The sequence below is a fragment of the Harpia harpyja genome, chromosome 7, assembly GCF_026419915.1.
Source record: "Harpia harpyja isolate bHarHar1 chromosome 7, bHarHar1 primary haplotype, whole genome shotgun sequence".
Classification (NCBI taxonomy): Eukaryota; Metazoa; Chordata; class Aves; order Accipitriformes; family Accipitridae; genus Harpia; species Harpia harpyja.
Genome location: NC_068946.1, coordinates 3695839 through 3719218, shown reverse-complemented (window position 1 = coordinate 3719218; position 23380 = coordinate 3695839). Strand labels below are relative to the sequence as shown.

At 46.9% G+C, this 23380-nt stretch overlaps 1 protein-coding gene across 1 annotated transcript in view; it reads right to left on the bottom strand.

Moving 5' to 3' along the window:
* Positions 1 to 23380, bottom strand: part of ACAP3 (ArfGAP with coiled-coil, ankyrin repeat and PH domains 3) — a 101908-nt gene that overhangs the window by 41069 nt on the left and 37459 nt on the right. Inside the window, exons 2-5 of the mRNA XM_052791602.1 lie at positions 18523 to 18580; positions 14639 to 14758; positions 14076 to 14129; positions 1540 to 1598 (exon numbers count right to left, since the gene is read on the bottom strand). Of these exons, the coding sequence (XP_052647562.1) occupies positions 1540 to 1598; positions 14076 to 14129; positions 14639 to 14758; positions 18523 to 18580 (291 nt within the window). The remainder of the gene's footprint in view (positions 1 to 1539; positions 1599 to 14075; positions 14130 to 14638; positions 14759 to 18522; positions 18581 to 23380) is intronic.

Sequence of the window (23380 nt, the reverse complement as noted above, 5' to 3'; positions counted from 1 at the left end):
ACCACATAAATAAACCAGGCAAAGACCTTCAGGGCTCGGGGACAGGGAGGGCAGGTTAGAGACTAAATATTGCCCTCTCAGATATATATGAATCACCACGCAAGGGCACAGTTTCCATTGTTCTTTTGTTCCCATCGTCAGCCAGGAAGTTGCAGATTGGCCTTAGGTGGATTATTCAAAATGGTCCCAAATGTAGAAATTATTTTCCAACCAAGGGCAGGAGCAATGCAAAGATGAAAGCACCAGGGCCTGCAAGTGCAGAGGTTGAGCAGTACAAGTGCAAAAAAGAGTAAGTTGCAAAGATGCTGAAAGGATGACAGACCCAAACTGAAGGTGAAATTCACCCTTCCAACTGCCAGCCTTAAGCAGATTATCTGAGCTCATCAGAGAAATGATTATAGACAAAGTGGGGGTAGGGTGAGTGCTAGGCAAGAAGACGGGGATGAGGAATGGGGGGGTCAGCTAGGGACCCCCTCCCTCCATCAAACCACACAGCTGCTGAGGGATTCACAGTCAATTACCAGTTCCCATGGCAACCAGCTCCTACTTAGCTGAAGGCCTCAGTTGCCTCTCTGACCTATATTCAGCTGACATGGGATCCCATGCTGCACCAGGTACCTGCCCTGGGGAAAAAGAGGCTCTCAGAGGAAACATGTTAATGCAGCAATGGCAGGGACAGCCTGCCCAGAGCCTTGATCAAAGGTACAGACTGTCCCCATGCAATTAACTTTCTGGGCCCAGCTCTTCTGCACCTCAGGCCTGCCATGTGCAAGTTAACATCCTTAATATGCAATATTCTGCATTGCTTACACCAAGGCATTGTAAACTTGATTTCCATTAGCAAAGAACTCTGAACCAGTGGTCAGGCTCCAAGCTGAAGGCACAGTGATGATTAACTGCTCCCTCCACACCAAGAAGGACCCTCTTGTCTGCCATCTTCCAGGCAGACACTCAGGTTACTCCAGGAAGAGCAGGGCTGCTGTAATTTGGAGTGACTAAGCGTGCTGCGTAGGGAGCTAAGAACACAATGATTCTGCTGGACCCCAAAGTCATTTGGCAGCAAAGTTCCTTCCTGCTGCAAGCATGCACTGGTTTAAACCACTAAGGAAACTCTGCATTGAATATAAGATAACATAAGATGCAGACCTGGCCCTGCTCTGCAGGGATCTGAACTCTGGGATGTGTTTGACTTAGAGGATCAGTGAGAAGTAGCAAAGATGGGCTCTGCAGATGAACTTTACCAGACTTCAGGATGATGCTCTGATCTGGAAGTATGCCTCATGTCTAGCTTTAACTATGAGCTGGGAACAGGATGAAGACATCTGGTTGACACACAGCAACCAAACGATAGTGTAGCAAGGTGACAGCAACAGCCATCACACAAACCAGATCCTTTCCTCCGTCCTTCAGTGTCTCTTCTGCTCCAAGCACAGCCTTCAGTAGTTGTGTGGAGGTTGCAGTTCTGTTTTCAGTGCACAGAGGACAGGTGCAATGGAAGTTCAAGAAGCTGAAGACCAAACTGATAAGACAAGTACTCACTCTTTCACAAAATTGTGCAGCTGCTGCCGGACTGACCTCTGAGCCTGGTCAAACAGGATCTGAAAGACAAGAGAGGAAAAAGAATATTTTATATTTTGCAACATGGAAGCATTGAGGAGTCAGAAAATCCATGAATGCTCTCTAGGACCTTCAATGTGACGGACTCAGCATTACTCCAGGGCTTAGTGGTGTCCATTACTTGATGGCTGTCATAATGGATAACTTTTTTCTGTAGCTGAAGCACTCCCTATAAGTGCAGAATTCCTGCACTGCAGGTGCCACAGCCTGTGCCAGGGCTCTGAATATCCCAAAGAGACCTGTGCCACCAATGTACCTTCATAAGAGGAGTGTTTGTAGGAGCAGTTGCCTTCATAGTCCCCACTTTGAACTGCCTCTCCCGAGCCTTTAATTTCTCATTTTGCCAGAGGAGGGCACTGTCACCTCAACACTACACCACTCTAGGGAAGGAGATGGGAACAATCACTGAAGGTACATCGCAGCCAGCCACGAGCTGGTGAACATGGATGAGAGGTCCAAGCATACAGTATAGAGACTTAGATCCTACAAGCCTTCTAAAGTTTTATTCACCTGTCTGTCCCTCACAAAAAAATGGTCCCAAGCCCATTACTTCACACCCTCTGCCCATCTCATCTCCAGCCCTCCCCATCTTCCTTTAAGAGATGTTCTCCCCCTACCCTCTGTTAGATGCCGAACAGTGGTGTCCGCTCAGCTCCCTCCCACCCATCTCTGACAGGCATGATTACAAATAACTCCATATTTCAGACAGGCATTGGGATGACACAGCATTTTGGCTAATTGGGACCAGATGGGCAGAGGCTCCCAGACCACATAGCAACTGCAGCAGGAAGTACACATCGTCCTGGGGTTACAGAGAAAAGCCACTGGCCACGTTGCAGCTAGCAAGAGTGGCCCACAAAGAACGGACAGGGAGCCCATTTCATTCCACTGTCACGAACACAAGGCCTGGGCACTGGCCCAAAACTTAATGATACCCTGAGACGTCACAGTGCTGGGGTCTGGCATCACTACAGCCATGTGGCATGAGTAACCCTGGCTCATTTGCTCCAACTTAACACTGTGTCCTGAGCAGCCAATTTAACCTAGAGAGGTCCTGGAACACACAATGGTAACTGTGTCTGTCTTCCTGAGGATGCAGTCACCAGGAGCAGCACTTCCCAATCCACCATTTGGCCTTTCTCTCCTGAAGCGACCAAAGCCCGCTCAGGGCAGGCTGCCTGAGCCCACAGAGCATGAGGGACTGTTCTCAACCACGGAGTGCGAGGCTGACACAGGACTTCATCAAGGCACCTTCTCTCAAAAAGCAGACTGTACGAAGCCCTTGGGATTAAAACAGCTTTTTCCGGTTTGCTTTTTTCCCCCCTACTCTTTGTGGCAAGCTTGGACTTCCAGTGGGAGGTTTTTGGGCAGCTTCCCTTGACAGCCCGCCCACCATCTCTCCTTTCCTTTTCTGGCCACCTTCTCTGCTTCACTACACAGTTCAGGTAAGACACAGAAGTGGCGAGCACCTCTGGGTCTCCTGGCTTTTTCCAAGAGGTGGGAACAGTCATCTTGTATCAGACCATTTACAGTGCAAAAGAGCTGGCATTGCCTAAAGCAGCAGCTTTTTGTGAGGAGGTGGTGGGTTAACCTTGTCTGGCTGCCAGGTGCCCACCAAGCCACTCTCTCGCAACCCCTCCTCAGCAAGACAAGGGGAGAAAATAAGATGAAAAAGTTCATGGTTTGAGATAAGTACAGGGAGATCACTCACCAGTTACTGTCACAGGCAAAACAGACTTGACTTGGGGAAGATTATTTAATTAATTGCCAATTAAAAATTGAGGATAGTGACATACAAGAACAAAACTGGAGCATGATCTGCATTCCCAGCCTAAGCAGTACTCTGTCCATGACACTAAGATCTTGGCAGGCATTGCAGAGATCTGACAAGCAATACACACTCTGAGGTGGTCACAAGCTTTAACCTTCTCATGCCCTGTAGTGATCTACTAGAAAGAACACTCCGGTTCATTCCTGATGCTTCCTTCCAGTGCCAACAGACTCACACAGATGTCCCCCCTACCTAACATCTCCCACTACAAGATAAGTAAGTCATGCTTTTGACACTACACAGGTGTACTACTCCAAAGAGAATGCAAAGCACTCTGTGTAGAAGCAGCAGCGTTGGCTGCAGAGCCTCAAACACATTCATTATGTGTATTGCTGCAGCCAAGGACAAAGCAAGAAACATGCCAGGACTAGCTGAGTATGAACAGCCTCTAAATATGAACAGATGCAAAGCAAGGGGGGAAAAGAAAACCCCAAGACCACCCAGCTTTGTGTTTTTACCAATGTAAATTATTTACTGCTCTTGGCATCCATTTGCTCTCTCCATCAGCACTCCAAGAGGCATTGGCCTGCAACTTTTCCCATGCAGCAGCTTCCCCAAGTGATGTTTGGGCACTGACAATGCTTCCCTCCATGCATGATACCAAGCAGGGACAGGCAAGCAGCAAGAAAGCCATCTGGTTCCCACCTGCACCTACAGCTGGAAAGTTTCCATCATTGGTTTCTGCCAGGATGACACATTTGCTTCGGATCAGGGAAAGGAAAGGACAATATTATGTCGTACTCAGAACTGCAGACAAGTACCCTGGGACATTCCAGGGAAAAATGGATTCCAGGGCACATAAAAATCAAACCACACAGCTAAGGAATGGGGCTTCTTCAGCTTGATCAATAGCAAATCCAGGCTACACAAATCTATGATATGGATGGGAACCAGTGTGACTGAAGGCTTCACAGAAATGCAGGCTGTTCCCTGTTGTGTGATGACAAGCAGATACCACACTAGGCAGTGCTAGTGTGGGGCACCTACAGCCGCCTTACCATTCCTGCCTGGAAAAACAGGTCCTAGCTGGTGCCCTAGGGTACCGCACTGAAAGAAGCAAGCAAAAATCTGCTGAGCGCTCAGTACACAGAACAAACTGAGCAAGGTCCCAGGCCAGACAGATCACCCTGAAGTAGGATACGGCCCTTGCCTTTCTGTGGTAGGCAGAAAGGCTCTGCACACCAGTGGCTGGCTGGAAAAAGGACAGATGCTTTGAACAGCGCAAGTGAAGCATTTACAGAAGGTCTCTGCCTGTAACAGGGAAGCACTCTCCCAGCAGGATGCTTCCAGGCCTATGCGCAATGCTCTTCTCCTGCCACAGCATGGGCTTGTTCTCAGACTGCCTAGGAAGAAGGATTAAATAACGATTCAGTCCAGATCTAAAAATCATAGCTCATAAAACTGCTCCTTACTGAAGCTGTTTACTGAGAGGGAATTGAACTCGTGGTGATCACATAAGCAGTATTCCTGTGCCTGTGGTACAGGGACATTTCTATATGGAATTTTACTTTAAGTGTATCTGTATCAGAACAGGAAAACTGCACAAATGAGGAAGACAGGCCACAGATATACATATATATATATATATATATATGTATCTCCATCTCCTGCTCTGTCAATACTCCTCTCCCCTGCTCCTGTTATTCATGCACTGAGCTCCACACCACTGCAATGGTGCCCTTCCTTCCAGTCTGCAACAATTCATACAGTGGAAGTCTGGGGCAGGGATTGCCAAGTGGTTTGTGAGGCAACACCAGGTAATGAATATGCCTTTCCTGCCAGCACCATCTCTGCTGAGAGGCATCCTATGATACCAGCATTACTTTTATTGCTGCTTCATTAATTTTGCCACACAAGATCACCAGGGGAATATTTTCAAATGGGTCCTCCATTCAACTGTCAACGCAAAACAAATAGAGTTGTAAGAGCTAGAGTTTCATATATAAAATCATCCCTTGGCTTTTTCTCCTTTCCCAGACATACTTGGAACAAATAAATTGCTTTAAGATTTTCCAGGCCAAATATCACCCCACCCTCTCTCTTAGCTTCCACCAAGACATGAGAAGTCCAGCCTATGACTCACACACATCTGTGCCTGAGGAGGGTCAGCATGAAAGAAGGGAGTTAACGCAGCTCTCACCTAACAGCAGCAAAAGGCTAGCTCCAACTTTTCACTTCACCAGCATGGGCTTCCAAGGCAATGGGATAAACCCAAACCTGTGTTTGACACGGGGCTTCAGAATTTCATCCCCCAAAAAATGAAAGCAAGTTCAGTGGCCCAGGATGTCATTCCTGGAAATGCAAGCCTAAAATCAAGATACAAGACATCAGAGATCCAAAGGGATACCATTGCTACAGCACTCCCACATGACTCCCTGCAGAGCTTACAGCAGAAGAGGAGACACCATCAGGCTCCAAAGCAAAGCAGAAGCTAAAAAGAAGTAGGATTGCCTGGCTGTGAACTGCTTCTCTCAGCACTCACATGCGTGAAGTTCAGAAGTAGGACATCACAGTTGCACATGGGAATAGTGCTTGAGTAGAGATTAAAGGTAGGCAACAGCATTTGTGGTGGGAATTTGTCAGGGAACAGCAGAGGCCATTGGACCAGGAGCTGAGGGGGTATAATGCAGCTGGTAACGCAGGGGCCTCACCAGCCATGGCTCCATCCCACCACACCAAGAAAGCAGGGCAGGTTCAGAGATGGTGGCCAGATTCAACCTAGAGCCAAGATCATCAGGTAAGTTTGTAGTGATGAGGCACGTCCAAGTCCAAGCTGGGAAGTCAGTCCACATACCACAGTCAGGTCCAGAGATTTCCAGGCAGGTCCAGCATCAAGCTAGAAAAATCAGTCTGTAAGTTGGGATCACCAGGGTCCATAGCTGGGTATGGCTGTAGCTGAGCTGGAGCCATGTGCTCCTACAGCACAGCTCAAACCAAGACTGAAGGCCCTGGGTGCAACTTAAATGGAGTGCCTGGGCCCAGGGGCCAAGGGTGTGGGTGGAGGCCCCAGGTGAAGCTGGTCAGGGCCATTAAGGTCTACTAGTGCACTGAGAGCCATAGGCTGAGATGAGATCAAGATCACGAAGCGAATCAGCCATTCTCCTGCAACAACTGGCCCCAGCTGATGAGACGGAGGGTGTGGAGCTTCCTCTGCAGCTGCCTGATATATGGACAAAGGCAGCTCTCCCTTCTCCAGCTCCGACAATTTACCACCCCAGCCACAGCAGTCATGACCTGGATGAGTCACATCTCTGCGCTTATATCTCCCTCATGGCCGGTCTGGAGGTCTCGTTCTCACTGACATCCCCAGAAACAGTCTGAGGACTGGTTTATCTTGCATTTAAATGAGGGTTGGTTGTCTGGTGGCCTGGGAATCAGAGCCTAATCCTTTTATCCGGTCTCGGGAATCCTGTCCCATCAGCAATCTCCCGAAGTGGGAGCACTGCAGTGTGTCTCTGAGACAAGGGAGGCAGCTACGGCCCGGCTGGCTGGCCAGGTACGGGGCTGCCCAGACATGGTTCTGTCAGCTATCTCGGAGCATCTGCTGGGGAACAAAAGTGACCCCCCCGCCCCCCACCAGCCTGCAGAAGGTGGTCATCCATAATCTTTATGCCAGACGTCCTGTCAGGCACCCTGCTCCCCAAAGACGGCCCATTCTGCTGATAAGCCCCTTGTGCTGATCAAACGTAGCACTGTTAGGACTGCAGAGGCTTTGGCGGTCTGTCCTGGCCTCTCCACCTCCTCCTCTTCTCTTCAACTACCTGTCCTGCTGCAGAGTTGCAAAGAGTTTTTCCAAGACCTGGGTGCTTACTTGTTCTACGGCATGTCTATCCAAGCTGAGGTTAGGGTGTGCCTGACAGAGCTTTGGAAAAAGCATGTAAATACCTCTGCAGCTGCTCAAATAACAAAATAAAACTCAACAATGACAGCATACTGTACATTTTTTTCCCCATTTTCATATTCCTACAGTTTACTTCTCTTTCATTGCAGCTTCTAGCAGCTGAATATAGTAACCTAAGGGGCAGGAGGGCCAGGAAGAATTCAAGCATCCTTTGTTTGGCAGGAGATGCTTAAATGACTTTTATTCCTGTCTGGCTATATGATTTGGTCCTACATCTCTTGAGCAATGGCCCACCAGATAAATGCCACCCATGAACAGCATTCCATCTGTGATGCTTTTCTAACACGGCTCACTTGAGGCTTTGTGCTCTGGAAAACAAGCCGACAACACTACTTCTATTACACGTCAGATGTCAACAGAGACTAAGCCTAACTTCTGAACCAAGCTGAAGTTAAGTCTCTCTCACAAAATGCTCAAGAGCTCCAGTTTGTGCATAGGTCAAAGGACAGTTGTTCCTGCCCCTTATGTATTACTGAAGCTGATTCTCTCCCCTAACTATAAAGCGGACATGCTAAGATATTCTAGAAACTGACAAAAACCTAGTCCTTCTGAAACCCCGAATGCAGCACTGAGCTCACGGTAACTGCTAGACTGGTATCAAACTTCAAGGGCAGCAGCTCACTAAAGTCTTTTGGACTAGTATACTGTCATTGCACTAGGACACAATGGCAAAAACTGTGAAGCCCTGTGATGACAGAAAGCATCTCCCCTGTCAGATGGTAATTCTGCATCCACAAATGATACCCCTTACTGTGGTATCTTGATGCACCTGGACCCTTCCCAAGTGCTGTCAGAAAGTGCAGGTGGTCCACCCAACCCTGCGGAGAATAGGCACCTTGGATGCACTCTCCACTTCCACTTCTTTCTTCCTTCCCCCTGAACTCCACCACTACCCTCCACCCAGGACATCTGCCATCTGCCTCACTGACTCATCCCAGCTTGGGTGGCTTTTCTTCTTGTCAGCAGAAAATGCTTCCTGGCTCGCTCAGCATAGCTAAATCTCCCCTGCAAGCTGCTACTGCTCCTGCTGGAGGATTCCTGTGATGTAGCTACACTGATTTATGGCAGACAGGAAAGCTTAGGACTTAATGAAGCTCCACACAGCGCTGTCTGGAGTAGTACTGATGAGGGCAATGTTAATGTTACATCTTCTGACTGGAAAATACCTGGTGCTGCTGAAGATGCACTTAAGGGGCTTAGCCAGAGTAATCCTATCACAACAGCACTTTCACTTTTCTTATCTTTCTGATCACATAGAGAGAGGGAACTGCATGGGTAAGAGCCTTGATGTGTAAATGTGACAAGGTTGTGCTGCAGATCCTGGTGCTTCCTTCCAATGCACGTGTAGGGCAATAAGCTGGTGGGAAAACTGCCTGCCATTCTTTGACAGAGCCAGGGATTATTGCATCCCCACATTCACTGCCTCTCGCTCTTGTATAACCCAGAGCCTCGCCTTCCTTAGTTCCCTGGAAGTGCATGCTGACAGCTTTGAACTATCTGTAAATTGTACATTTCTTAATCTGGACAGCTAGTCAGCACCAAGACGCTAGCATGGAGCACAGCCAGTTGTGTCTGCTATAAAAGTCTACAGAGAGGACTACCCTGCCTTCACAAGTGCTGATTAGGTACGTGACTGCACTAGAAAGAACTGCAACTAACCACAGGGCAGGCAACTCTGACCTAATCAGAATTCTGGGGTAACAAAATCCACTTCAAGTCTAGGGTTAAACAGTCTTTGGCAATGGGGTGAAAAAAAAATGTGAGCTTCTGCACTGCTGTAATTCCAAACACCATTGCCTAGCATCATAGTGTAAATCCAATAGCCCCTAATTATCAGCTACCACTCTAGAACTGATGGCAACTTTATGCTCCTTTACCTGTGGGGAAACCTTGTTACACTCATGTACTTACATTCATCAGATTCTGTAAAAAGAGGGGAAGGTTGTTTTCTCATATATAATGGTCTGGCAGATTGCTATGCCTTTCAATCTCCCTTCTGTGTTTTAGGGAGGGTGATAAGGAGGAAGGAAAGAGGCAAACACACACACAGGTTTTGGAGCTGACAGCACAGCATCTAACTGCAGACAAGCAAGGAGCGTTTCCAGTACAGAAGAGCTTGGCAAGCCACAGTCAAAATTTATTCATTCCAGTGTGGTATGCAGTGAGGAGGAGGGGTCGCAGGGGAGACTTCAGGCCCTCGAGCAAAATTCCAGTTCATGCCACTCAGGCTCCCGTGAAAGGAGATGGTTCACTCTGGCGAGCTGTGCAGGAAGGTTGATACAAGGCTCTGGGACCCCTGTCTGTTACCCGCTACTCAGAGGTCTCACAGAGGTAGCTGGAAACTTGTTCCATGTCATGGATCATGCACCTCTAACCAGTGCATGGAAGCTCGCCTGATGAGGCAATGTGATACAGCATCCTTCAGACAGTTGAGCTGTGCCCCATGCTGCAAAGACTGCACTTGCCAGAGAACGGGCAGGGGAGTTTCTGCAGAATTATCAGCTCATTCTGTATTGAGGCAAAGGCTCCTGGCAGGTAGGGGAGTGATAGAACAGAACAGTACAAATAATGAGACAGACCATAACATTTATTAGAGGGAAGTACTCTGGGATATTTAAGTGTTTACACAGTGAGGGGAAGAGCCCTCACTCCCTCAGGATCTCAGATACAAGGAATTTTTCAGGAGTAAGATTTAATTTTCAGTTGGGGGTAGGAAGTGCAAGTGCAAGTGCAAGTGCACTGCAAAGGTGTCCAAGTGCCTCAGTTTCACTGAGCCCAGTGGTACTCAGAGAACTAAATACTTCCGAGACCCTGTACCTCTCTGCCCTGCCTGTGTTTGGTAAAGAGCCAATTACCCTAAACACTGTACTTTTACAAGTACTGGAGGTAAGAGCTGATGCTTTTAAATTTGTAGCACAACTGACAACTGTAGGACTCCTAGAGTCAATACAGGGAAAGGTGCAGCATTTTGCTTTTGGAATATGGAGAGGAGTCACCGTCATTTCTCATCAGGTGTTTTCCTCCTGCATGAACTGCAATTTTGTGTCTAGGATGCCTGAGGCTGGGGATCCTTATCCCTTAGATATCTAATGTAGCATTAGTACAACTGAGAATCAGACCACTGAACTGCTGTTAGGAAAGATGAGTACAGGAATTCAGTGGACCTACATACTGCTGTGATTGTTAGGAGAGGGAAATGACAGCCCCCTAAAGCAAAATGGAATATTCATCCAGACACAGTACAGCCACCAAGACAAACACATGCACAGCATCCTGCCTTGAATCTGACTCCAAGGTGACGTGGCAGCCAGCAGGACCTTTGCCTTTTCTGCTGGTGCTGCTACCGACATCTGCAGCTGCAGTGATGCCTCAAGAGGTCAGCATTGTAACATCAGTAGGAAGCTTGTTTTCAAGCCACTAAGCATACATTTCTGAACAAAAGAGCCTAGGAAGCCAATTGCCCAAGACGTTGGAAGGCCACTTTCCCTAGAGAGGCAAGCAAAATCAGCCTCCCAGCTAAGCAGTTGGCATGTTACAGAAACACGTCCTTTCTATGGGGCTACCAGGGCAGTGCCATTCTCCACTGACCTCTTACTCAGTCATCATCACCTCTATCCGTTTGTCTGAGCCATCTAACCTTTCCTGTCTCCCCTACGAAGTCATCCCCAGTAAAACAGCTGCCCCAGCAAGCCACCTGAGGCAGTCAACATGACCAGCCAAAGCCAGGAGCCCAAACTTTTTAAATACTTAATGGGGAGATGCAGTCACCTCTAGAGTACAGTTCAGGGAAGCCTTGGACCATAGCTTCATGAACCTTTTCAGCCAGCATAAACTACCGCTGCACTCAAGAGTTTGCTTTGTTTGTGTGGTTGCATTGTGAAATGGCTTTAACTAGCTAAAAACCCGGCTAGTTTGGATGCAGGCCAGTGCCCTCTGCAGCTGTGTGACCCCCTGAGCCAGCACTAGGGAGGGATGACAAGGGTGCTGGAAAAAGTTAAAAATGGAAAGAAGGCAAGAGGGGTGGCAGGACTGCCTCTCTCTGTGGTACGGCTGGTCTGTGCTGGCTGGAAGAGGTCATGAAACTGCTTAGACTAAAGCAACTCCTGAGGGAAGCCAGCCTCCTAACTGGGAACTAACCCGTAAGGTGTGAGTGCTTTCTGCACTGCTGCACTTGGTTCTGCAAAGGTCAAACAGCTTTCCAATTTGGTTGCTTTGCTTTCTCTCACCAAGCCAAAACAAGCAGCAAGAGATCTGAATGGGGAAGGGACAACGCAGAATTGCTCCCTGCACTGTTTGCTAAGCTGCCTGTTGACTGTGGTTGAAATCCTCCACAGACACTATGCCCAAATGCCTGTGGCTAAGAGCACAAAAAAAGGCAAAGGACACTGACTCCAGCTCTTGTGAACTCAACTCTCTCTTTTGTCATCTGTCCTCTAAGGCTGCTTTGATGTTTTTTCCTCCTTGTGCATTAAAAGGAAGGTGGGAATGCTCTGGAGCTCAGTGTGTTCATCTTTACTTCCAAGCAGGTTTTATGCTTGGATTTTGCTGAACTAGAATCAGGACATGTCCGCGCCCCATGATCTAGCAGTAAAATTATAGAACAAGCTTTTCCAACTGATTTTTTGGGGATATTTTCCCTTCTTTTTAACTTGTTCCAGTTGTACATACTGTCCTGGCCACGTTCCTAGAGTAAGCACTGACAACTGTTTCATAGCTGAGATCCTCAGACATGGATGAGCCAAGATACACATACACACACACGTACAGGCACACACAAAGGAGACGGCAGAAGGCACTAAAAATAACTTAGCTAATTGAACAGCCGGTCGGAGAGGGCTCAAGATGCAGCAGTCATTCCAAAGCCATTTCCTGGAGAAGGATTCACACTGCTGTGCACCAAGGGAGGAGGGTGCTCTCCAAAGGATGGGGGGGGGGGGGGATTTAAGCACGTTTCCCCTTGTGCATGCAGCTGGTGGTAGGGAAATACAGCCTTTTACAACCCCTGAGCTACACGTAGCAGGGAGCTCAGCCCTGCTGAACAGGGTGGGGTGCATGGGAAGGGTTACACCACATCAGCTGGGGATTTGACAGCTCTGGGAAGGGTCCTTCTGCTTATTAGTTGGCTAAGGCAAGAGCAATCCCAGAAGTGCCACTTTTGGCAGAGACCAGGGATCCAGGGGAAGCTGCACAGCTGGCGTAGCAGAGCTTGCAGACAGCATTTTGCATCCAGAGGTTTCTGGCTGGGACTGCTTCCTCACGGCTGGGCTGCACACACTCCTCAGCCCAGCCTCTATCAGTGCAGCTGTGACGTGATCCCTGGAATGAAAGGGTAGCTTCTCAGGGGTACATATGCTCCTTGGCAGAAAGGCCTTATGTTTTCAGATGGAATTTGAGCAGCATCAGAAAATCAGGGTCGACCTTCTCTGCTTTGACACAAATATACCTTTTCTCTGATGCTCACACTGGTTTATTCACTCTCTCCCCACCAACAACATTGCTGTACAGCTGTTTGACTAACAGACCTAGGAGAACTGCATGTGCAGTACCTCTTTCCCTGTCATTTTTTACTAGGAAACAGTCTTCCCATCTGATTCATGAAATAATTAAATGGACTTGATGCAGCTTCTTCTCCAGCTGCATGTGGTTAACTTGCATCCCAAAAGCAAGCATCGTGCCTAATGTACTTTGACAGGGGCATCGTGGTATAAAAGTGGGTCAGTCCAGTGCTGACATCCTCAAGTTTCCTTCACTTCAAAGCACTTGTGCTTTAAGCTCCTACTGAGTTACAGACTTAAAATTGTGGGTCTGGCATGAAGCCACCAAGCATGAAGCACCTTCCTCTTCTATGAGGTTTACAGATGCTGGATGTTTGGGATGGAGAAAGGGCAGATTCTAACTCCTTGGGCTCTGCTAGTGAGATACAGTCAGCTCAGGAGAATAGCCATTGTCCGAGCATTTCCCTCCTTTCATCTCAGTGTAGCATTAGTATGTCCTGTGTTATCCTTAAACACAGAGCTGCACACAACTCACTGAGTCTGCTCCCAGCAGCAGCTGAACAATGCAGTCCTTTTGGTCTGACCCATTCACAGCCTTGCTGGTGTCCTAATGTCACAAATTTGAACGCCAAGCTTCAGAATGTATTCCAAATCTCCAGCAACAAGGTTATACATACAAGCTATTAACAGCCAGAGTCCTGAGCTGTCAGAGCTCCCTAGGACCCTGTCTGTCCTCACTACAAAATCCTGTGCTATCCAAAAAGAAGCACAAGGCATCTGGAGTGCGAGACCTTTGCGAACCCTCCTCTTCCTTTGACGAAGGGGTCTCTAACATCACCCTTCTACATATTTGTTGTACATCTCTGATCTGAAATGAGCCAAAAGGCACCCGTGCAACAGTACATAGCCTTTCACTAAGTGGTACCTCCTCTGCAAGCCTGTGGAAATCCCATTTCCTAACATACATGATGCATGAGGACTGATCATCTTGAGTACACAGACTCACAGCTCATCCAATTCAATATTGTTGCAAGAGGCAACAGTAACTCCCAGCCCTTTGCTGCTCTCTTGGCTATGCAGTGTGCAGGGACTGGAACCTGAAAGACACTTCCTTCATGGACCCCACCTTTGTGCAGTGTCAAGTAAGCCAAACACAGGAGACCATTAATCAGTGCCTTGAGAAAGAGGTTGCCATCAGCACACAAAAAGACAAGAGGAAACAGCATCTTACCATGTGGTAGTTAATCATTTCCTGCAGACTGTCTCCAAATTTGTCGAGGCACTCCTGCAAAAAAAGGTAAAGAAAACTGGCAGTGAATAGAAGCAGCTGCCCTTCATTCCCAGGGGTTCAACGGCTGAGAGAGGCTCTCATTAAGCCACTGAAGAGCCACTCTGCCGTTTGGCAAGAAGGCGTTTTGAAAATGTCTGACATTGAAGCCATAGACTCCCTGTCCTTTCCACTTTAGTGCAGAAATCGTGTCAGTTGTCACTTGTGTAGGCTGGTTACCCGCATTTCCTAAATAACTGATGCTTACTGACCTAGATTCCAACAACCTTGTCAGAACTGCGGCTCCTTAAAAGTCCAGTTCTCCCTGCAGACAATGAATCTCACTCTGACCTTTCAGCATTGCATTATCAGATGGTCTCTACATTCCTCCAAAAATAAAACCTCACACTAAATTGCTACTTAAACAGTGTAAGGGTTTTGGACATATGCTCCATTCACAGCACCAGGAAGCTTAACGCTCCCCAGTCCTCACTGTGTCCCATCCTCCATCCCACAGGATGACTTACCGAAATCATTTCATCCTTCTTGCACTGCTGCGACAAGTCCCGGACTCCACTGACAAAGTGCTTGTTCGTGGTGAGGTAGGCTTTGCCTGCTTCAATCATCCCACTGCATAGCTTTACCAGCTGCACAAGGAGAGAGGTGTGAGTGGATAGGCAGCTGATCACATCCAACTGAACTGCAACCAGGCTGGTTTTAATCTGCACCAACACCACAGCCCAAGACCTTTAGAACAGGATGCCGTTCACGTTCTTGGTGCGGCTACACTAGCAAGCCTTACTGCACGTGAGAGAAACAGGGATGCAAATCACACTTCTCAGGGTATGTCATGCTGTCAACATTTCACTTGTCACTTAAGAATAACAGTTCTAGGCTATCCCCTGAGCACAAATGAATCAGGGCAGCCCATTTTTTCCAGTGGGTTTCTACTCTTCATTCTATCCTGAGGCATCAGGACCACAGTAAAAGGAACCTGATCACACAGATTGACTGGGGAGAGGTAAGACTCCTTGGTGCCGGGTGGAAGTGATACGCTGTCTAGAATCTCCCTGCTGGGAGTATGCTGCTCTTTGGGATTGTCGAGTCTCTGAGCCCAGCTGGCTGTTCTGCATACTTGTGGAGACTTGTCTTGCTCTTACCTTGGAATGAAGGGGAGCCAGCATTCAGCAGCCTTATGTTTTTGTATCATGCTTTCCTGAAACCAACTGACCAAGACTGCTTAAGCCACGTCTGCTGTGTGCAGCCAGTGAAAATCTATGTTCCCTCACACCATCAAGATTGTAGATAACTATGAATCGATTTCCACAATTCTGCAGCCCAAGGAGATTTTGCTGGTTCATCGTGGGGGATTACAGCATATATCTCTGGACTGCCTGTGACTTAGTACAGTCTTTCTGATGGACCTGGAAGGAGCTTTGTTCGGAGAAACATTAACAACTTTTAAGCAAGCTACACACACTCCAATTCTCATCACCAGCCTTGTTATAGTGAAGCTACCAGCGAAGTTACCTGGAACTTGCAGCAAAATGGGGTGGCTTCCTCACTTTGGAATTAGTTTGCTGCAATGCAGGCATACATCTCCAGACAGCCTTTATTAACTTTTGATAATATAACAGCTGCAGGGAACATTCCCAGACTTCCTAGCCACAGCAAACTGCCTTAGCATGCCTGGAACTGGCTGTAAAGACTGGAGCATTAGCTTAGCTAGAATTCCTGGCCGTTAGCCTATCTCCTTTCAGCCAAAGCTCCTTGTAAAAGGTTACGTTAAACAACTTAAGATAAATCCATAAACCAAAGGCCCAAGAGATTTGCAATAGTGACGGCTGGCCACTGAGCAAAATTTTTTAATTTTTTGTTTGTTTGTTTGTTTGTTTTTAAATCATCACTGTTCTAGGCTTTTTAACTAAGTGAAAAACTTCATCTGCTGATTATGAACAATAGTTGGAACTGAAGTTTTCCATTCTCAAAATCCAGGAGCTTTTTAGAGATATTAATCTTACTAATGAAAAATGACTTTAGAAATCTTTCCCTGTCAACCAGCCTCACCTACAGGCTGGGAACAAATAGCTCTCAAGTTTGGCTGGACGACAAAGCCCCACTGAAGCATGGTGTGCTGTTTTGGGGCTTGGTGCTTGTTCTATATATGCAGCCACAAGGCTTGGGGTCTAATCTATATGCATGCATTGCAGAACAAGCTTGCTTGCCTCTTTCTGCAGTTCTGTAAAAATATAGCTGAGTATATCTGAACGTATAAGTATATATATAGTCACACGTGTTATATCTGTGTATATATAGTATATACAGTCTTCACTCTTTCACACTCACATCCTCTCCTGTCCATGCAATTTGTCAGAACAGCATTGGATGCTAGCAGACTTATACTAGCCCATCCAAGCCCAGAGAAGAAAAGCAAACAGATGCAGTTCCTGTCACATCTGGAGCCCAGACGTACACTAGGGGTTTGGACAGATCCTCTGGAAAGGAAATCCAGCCTATTCTGCAACGTGGCGGTTTCTAGCATACCTCTGTGCAAACACTGCGGCTGAGGCTGTGTTACTAGTAGCTGAAGGCCATTCAGCACAAGCACACTCCCAAGGGGAGCAATGATGGCTTTGCAGATGGACCACAGGACAGAATGAAGGACATCTCTTTGAAACAGCAATCAAGCCCAAATCTCTGGTGTCCCCTTGGATGAATCATTTACACTGCCCTTTACCTCCATTTTAAACAGGTGTTAAAAGACTAATCATTTATAAACTAAGTGCTCAGGGGCACAGTAAAAGGCAGAGAAACAGAGTCAGTCCTTGCCAGCTTGCTGCTCTTCAAGAAGTAGTCATGCCAGCTATTTGGGTACCACCAAGCCCTAGAAAGGCTGCCCTGGTTATCCACCCAGCCAGTACACAGGAGAGGAGCTGGGCCATCCAAGGATGATTTATTAGCAATGGGGGTGATTGAATCTTGTCCAAAGTTACCCTCAGAGAAACTAATTTGAACTTCAGTGGCTCTTCAGATGCAAGCTCCAGCCTCATTTGCCCTGGACCCAGGCCTGATAAGCCTGGTGCTGACAGTGACTGAGCCAGCACTTTGCACGACCAGTCATTTCTGCAGCAGACAGGGGAAATGATGCATGCAAACAGAATGAAATGTCCACCCAACTTTGCATTACCAGAATAGCACCCCATAAATGCTGTCAGGGGAAGACCAAAATTGCATGAGACTATTGTTTTAATGCAGTCCTCACCCAAAGGAGCCGAAATCAATTTGCAACAAAGCACTGAACAACAAAAAGCTGAGAGCCCTGAACAGCTCTTGTACTTCCAGCCCACCCTCCTTGCTCTAGGATTGTTCTTCGCACACGAAGTCATCTAACTACAGGGGGCACTGACAGCAGTAGTGCTAGAATCAGAGCAAGTTTCACCCCATGCTTTGTCTTTAAAACCTCAGCTTAGAGGAAAACAGATAACCTAAAACCCTTTGCAGCTTCCACCAGTGAGACTAGTTAGCTTGTGCAGATAACCGTTTCAAGCAGCTTGATTAGTAAACGGGTTTTATAGGACACAGCTTTGCCTAGGGCTTGTGACTTCAACAAAGCCCATTTCTCCATCAGATGCAGGAGTTTTATCCCTTGCTAGCTTTGGGAAATCTCACAGATAAAAAGCCGACAGCTCTTCTGGCTCCTCTTCTTCATTTCTCTCTGTTCTCGTTTAGAAACAACTTGGCTGATGTCTCAGACAAGGAGGAGTAGGAGTGGAAAAGCCACCTTCCATCACAAAGCCTCTGACTTAGATCCAAAGTACCAACTGGATGTAAAGAATCACCAGCATAAATGCAAAATGGCCAAACTGGTCCCTGAGAGAATAGTTCCAGTGTCAGATTACAGCTGCGGTGCATAGCCTGGCTGAACATCAGACAGCAACCACCACCATCAGTCTGAATCCGGCCCCTTGTTTACCTGTGTCTCCTTACATCCCTGAGCTGACACGTGGTGCCCATGCTGTGTGGATGTTTAATAGCTCCTACCCCACACAGCTTAGTATCACAAGCAAGATGGTGGAGAGGGGAAACAGAGAGCACCAAAATAACTTGCCACAGCAGGAGAAGCAGTGTCAGCCCCCTGAGATCCAGGACCAGAACAAGAAGGCCATCATTCAGCATTAGGAGCCCATCTGGACCTCTTGTCCTAACTCCTTTTGCAGTCACAAAGGAGCCTTGACAGGTACCTGTCAGTAGAGGGAGACATGGTCCTGTTGACAAGCCCAGTGTATTATACATTAGTTTCCTGACAGCCTGAGATGGGCTCACTTTTTAGAGGAGACTGGTGGGGCCATATTCCTAAGCAGGAACTCATCAGTCCCTCTTCAAACCAATGCGCTAAGCTGCCCCATCTTACCTTGTCAAGCTTTGCCTCTATCTCCACCACATCTGTTTCCACTTCATCAATGGTTGCCCTGCAATGACAACAGCAAAAAGAAATAATTAATTGATTGCTTATGATGATTGGGAAAGAAGCCAGGAAGTCCTAGATGAGTAAAGATCAGAGGGACTAAGGTATGTGTGCTGGTGGTGGACAGGAGGAGGGATTCACACTTCCCACTTTGGAGTTTCCTGCTGCTCTGTAAACTCGGTACTTACTTGGGAGAATGATCACACCTCATCAGGAATGAATTCCACTGGGCTGGGAAAAGAGATGGAGATTATGCTATCTTCTGTCAGCGTCATGGATAAATTCAGGTGCGCTGTAGTAGTCATACACAGCGAACTCATTTAGTGGCCTTGTTCTGATTCTTCAGGCAATGTTGTTAATTGGTAGTAATGCTAAGTGACACAGAAATAACCACTGTTGCACCTTAGCCATCCATTCACATTAGGCACAAATTGCTTGCTTCGGTACCACCAAAACCCATTTTCTAGGCTACAACAGTGCCTGACATGCAGCCACGTGGCGAATTATGTCCTTTGAACCTTAGGAACCATCACTCAAGCAGAAACACATCTTGGTCCTTTTGTTGTTGAAGACCATAAGTCTCTTCCACACAGGTGGGGGTTTGCTTGCATACGGATAAATCTGCTCCGTGATTATCGGATCTGTTTTCTTTCCACGTCACTGGACAGATGTGACAGTAGGAGGCTATTAGAATCCAGCTGCAAAGGTCACCAGACCTCCTTCACAAAGTGAAATATTAACATGACATCAGCCATTTGCAAGAGGCATTCCCAGGCTGAGGCATGTGGTGTGAAATGACTTTTTTGAGGCCAGAGTCCAACAGTAAGCACTGTAAACCTGAGAGTGTTCCCTTGCAGAGCTGTTCACTGCTATATGATGTTTATACTTGGACAGTTGTTTCTTTAACCACACACCTGGAAATGTGGTAAGCCTCACACGGCCCTTATGCACCAAAGATATGCAATCCAAATTTCACTGCAAGGAGCTTCTTAAGTTTGTGGGCTTGTAATTTAAAAGGTTGTTTCCTGAAATATTAGTCAGGCTTTAAAAAAATCCAGCACTGAACATGTGCCAGCTGAAAGAACAGTAGGGGAGAGATATGACTTAGAGCCACATGAATTAATACTGCTATCGCAGCAAAAGGATAGGACACCCACAAACCAAAGGGAACAGCAAAAGTGCTGAAGGAACCATTAGAGTACGTAGTAACTCTGTGCCTCTGAGGCTCTTGGTGTCTTCAGTGAATTAGTGAATGGTGAAGATAGTGACTGTCTTCAGTAAGGGACATGCTTCTAAGAGAAAGAAGGATAAATTTAAGAAGAAAGCCCAAAAGGTCACAAAGCTGGGTCTAAATCTAAATTTCTGCCAAGCTGAGGAAGGGTTCAGGCCAACAGCATGGTACTTGTATGTACCTTACAAAGATTACACATAACCAAAGTAGCACAGCACACTCAGTGCCATCTATTCTAAGCATTCTTCAATGGGAAATATGCATAAGACCTTACACAGGTGAGTGCAGTCCCCATCTGTAAGCTATGAGACAGCCAACATTTGCTACAGTCCTATGTAATCCGGGTGGAGCAAAAAGGAGAGAGTCTGTCCTCACACAGTATTGGCCTCAAAGACTGTGGGTCTAATAACTGTCTTGTTGAAGCTAAATTGGCTGCATATCCAAGAACTGTGATGTAACAGCTGTAACTTTCCTTCAGAGACTCCTGCCTTCCCCTTCCACTGCTCTCTTGTTCCCAGATGATATTACTTACAAGCAGAGGAGTATCTCCTCCATCCATGTCCCTTTCCATTAAAAATTCCTTCTCGCCTTTGGTTTGACTATGCTGCTCCCAGCCAGGGAGGGCAGAAGGGGGATGCTGGCCATTTACAGGCCACTTGTGACTCCACTGCTGCCCTTTCCTCATCTGGTTTCTTTTAACAAGTGAGTCTGAAGGAGAAAAAGGGGTAGGTCTGCTGTTCCTAAATGAGCTGCGATGTTCTTCAGCTCTGTGAGCAGCAAGAGGCACCAAAACCCTGCCAATGCCATGTGAGGAAAGGATGTGTCTCTACTCCCTTCATCCAAGAGCTCTTGATGTCATCTCAGCAAACAATACCTCCTACATCTTAACATAAGCGGGACATCAAATCCAGAAGAAGCAGGCTAGGTTATTAATCACCATTATATATCGTAGAAGACAGCCTGGAATCTGCTTTCATTCAAAAATACCAGATGCAAGAAAACACAACTACTGCCTACGATTGGCTCCTCTACTTCCTGCCACGAAAGGAGAAATACATAATTACAAAAAGTTTGCTACCTGCCGAGCGCTTTAAATGAAGCATATTTGTTACACCTTCCCTCGCCCCACACATCACTTCTCTATTCCTAGGCCCTTGATAACTAGACAGCCTTTTCCCTGCCATGACACCCAATGTAAAAGATGGTGGGGCCAGAACCTCAGACACAGATTGCACAGACACCCTCCACCTACAGCCACCCCAAGCAAGCAAAACAGGAGGGAAGCTGAGCACTCTGCTTCTGAATGGAGCAAGCCCTAGGCTCTCTGAAGTTGCAGTAATATAGCATGGCTGCTCAGGATTGTACTTGATCCCTGCCCTTCTCCTGTATCTGTAAGGAAGCTGGCAAAAACCCGGGACAGAGCAGGCAGGACAGCAAAAAACTAGGCATGTTCAAAATGGCCTTTTTCATCAGCAATTCCTCAAAACTGCAGATAGCTAGAGACTAAATCTGCACCCACCATGGTGGGAGCAAATCTTTGTGTGTAGGTCATATTTGTGTAGGAATTCATTGAAACAACTCCCCAGCAAGCAATACTTTTGTGCACAGTCTCAAGGCCTGACTTTGCTGCAGTTGCAGGGCTCTCAGTTTCCCTTTTGCAAAGGGAGGGAACTGGTCACTGCAGGTTTACAAGCAAGTATAATTTCCTATGATAACAGCAGAAACACCAAGTATAGTGCATCTATTTCTTTTTTTTCACTTTTGTTTTTTAAGAGCAAGCTCTGTCTTGGGATGACACTGTAATGCCAGCCTTTGCTTTCTACAAATACCTCTCTGTCCTGCCACAGGCACTTGGAAAAGAAGGAAACGCAATAAGGACATTACGGAAAATTACTAACACAGATCCATGTCCAGCCCACGGCATTGCTGCCACTGTCTTTCCAAGCTCTGGCGTGACTCAGGGACTCCTATAATGTGAAGCTGCAATGCTACTGATAGATGGTGGCTTAGGTCCTACTAGCCAAGCACCTACTAGAGAAAGATCCATTGCACTTCCCGTTCTCCTGTCTGCTCACTCAAGCCATACAACCAAAACCAAACTAACAGAAGGGTCAGACAACAGACCGATGCCATTAGAGAATGAGGGTCTCTGCTTCAGAACAACAGAAATGTCATTCTTTATTCCCTTACTGTGTTGCAGTGCTCACCTGACCTGGTATTACTCTCTTCTTCCTGATTGTTCTGCGTACAACTGGTACCCATGCCACTGGGCAGCAAGGGACTTACCCCAAAAATAAAATTAAAGATCTTACTGTAAAGCCCCTTTGACAGTTCAGAAAAGGTTATTTTAGTGGGTGTATTTAACAGTCGTCTTTTCTTTGGCTTGCAAATTACATTTGATTGGTTATTAGTGTTTAGGAATTTCTTTACTTTTCAGTCCTGCTGCAGTGTTCCTTTGAACAACATCTCAGCCAACAGGGAGGTTTCATACAACTGCTATTGACTTAATTCCAGAGAAACATATAACCAAATATCTGCTCCCTAATTAGAGAAAACTCAGGTGTCAGCATGGCCATCTTCAGCACAAACAACACCCACAAGAGTATTTCAAAGCTTTGCAATATTCTCAGTGTTCCTCATAAGCTTCAAGAGTGTCAACTTGCAAGTGTTGGAGAAAGACGTAAAGACTTAGACATCACAGAAGGGAATGGGTGGCTTCCAGAAGACTGGGTGTTCTGTCAGTGTCCTGAAACACAGATTCACCGGGCTGCTGGTTACTGAAGTGTCAGCACAGCTAGATGACTTTGCCTTTCTGTAGCAGCAGCACAAAGTGCCATCATGAAGATTTCAGTCCTCCGTGCCATAGCAACAACAGCCCAGGAACTTTCTCCAGCAGACTGGAAAAGTAAGTGCTGGGTAGTCCTTTCCTTGCTTTCCTCCAACACTTCTTCCAACCTCTTCCTTGAGCAGCCCTCTGGGAGCAGCCTCTAGAGTCCAAGCAGAAATCTAAACTCCTTCATCCTCACATCAGCCAGACTGAAAATTAAATCCTGGTGACTCATTATGAAAGTACAGGCTCCCTTGTGCCCAGGGCTCTGGCCACAATCGATCTGCTACCAGCTCTTTGAAAACACAGCCAAAAAAGAAGCTTCTTTCTCTCTAATAATTCAGTCCTCAAGCTTTACTGCAACACATATGGCTGCCCTATACAAATGGCAGCCTGGCTGTGCTGGGGGCAAAGCTTTTGAAAGAAATGGAATAATTAAAGAGCTTCTTTCAGGCAAATTTTTTCTCTTGCTGCTATTTTTGTTCTCTGGGTTTGGAAGTCGTGTGCCTTCATGCATTGCACTCTTACTGCCAGATTCAATTTTTCCACTTGGTTTCTTCATGGTTCTGATAGCTGGACATAATAACCAGCTAAAAAAAAAGAGAGCTGGGATTTCTGGGGATGCTTTTCTTTTCAGGAAAGCAACAGCAGCCATTGTTTAATCTGCAGACATCAGCTAGAGGCTAGTGTAGCAAGGCAGTCTAGCGGCGTATTTCCTGCCAGAAGGTGGAGAGAGCATCTATAAT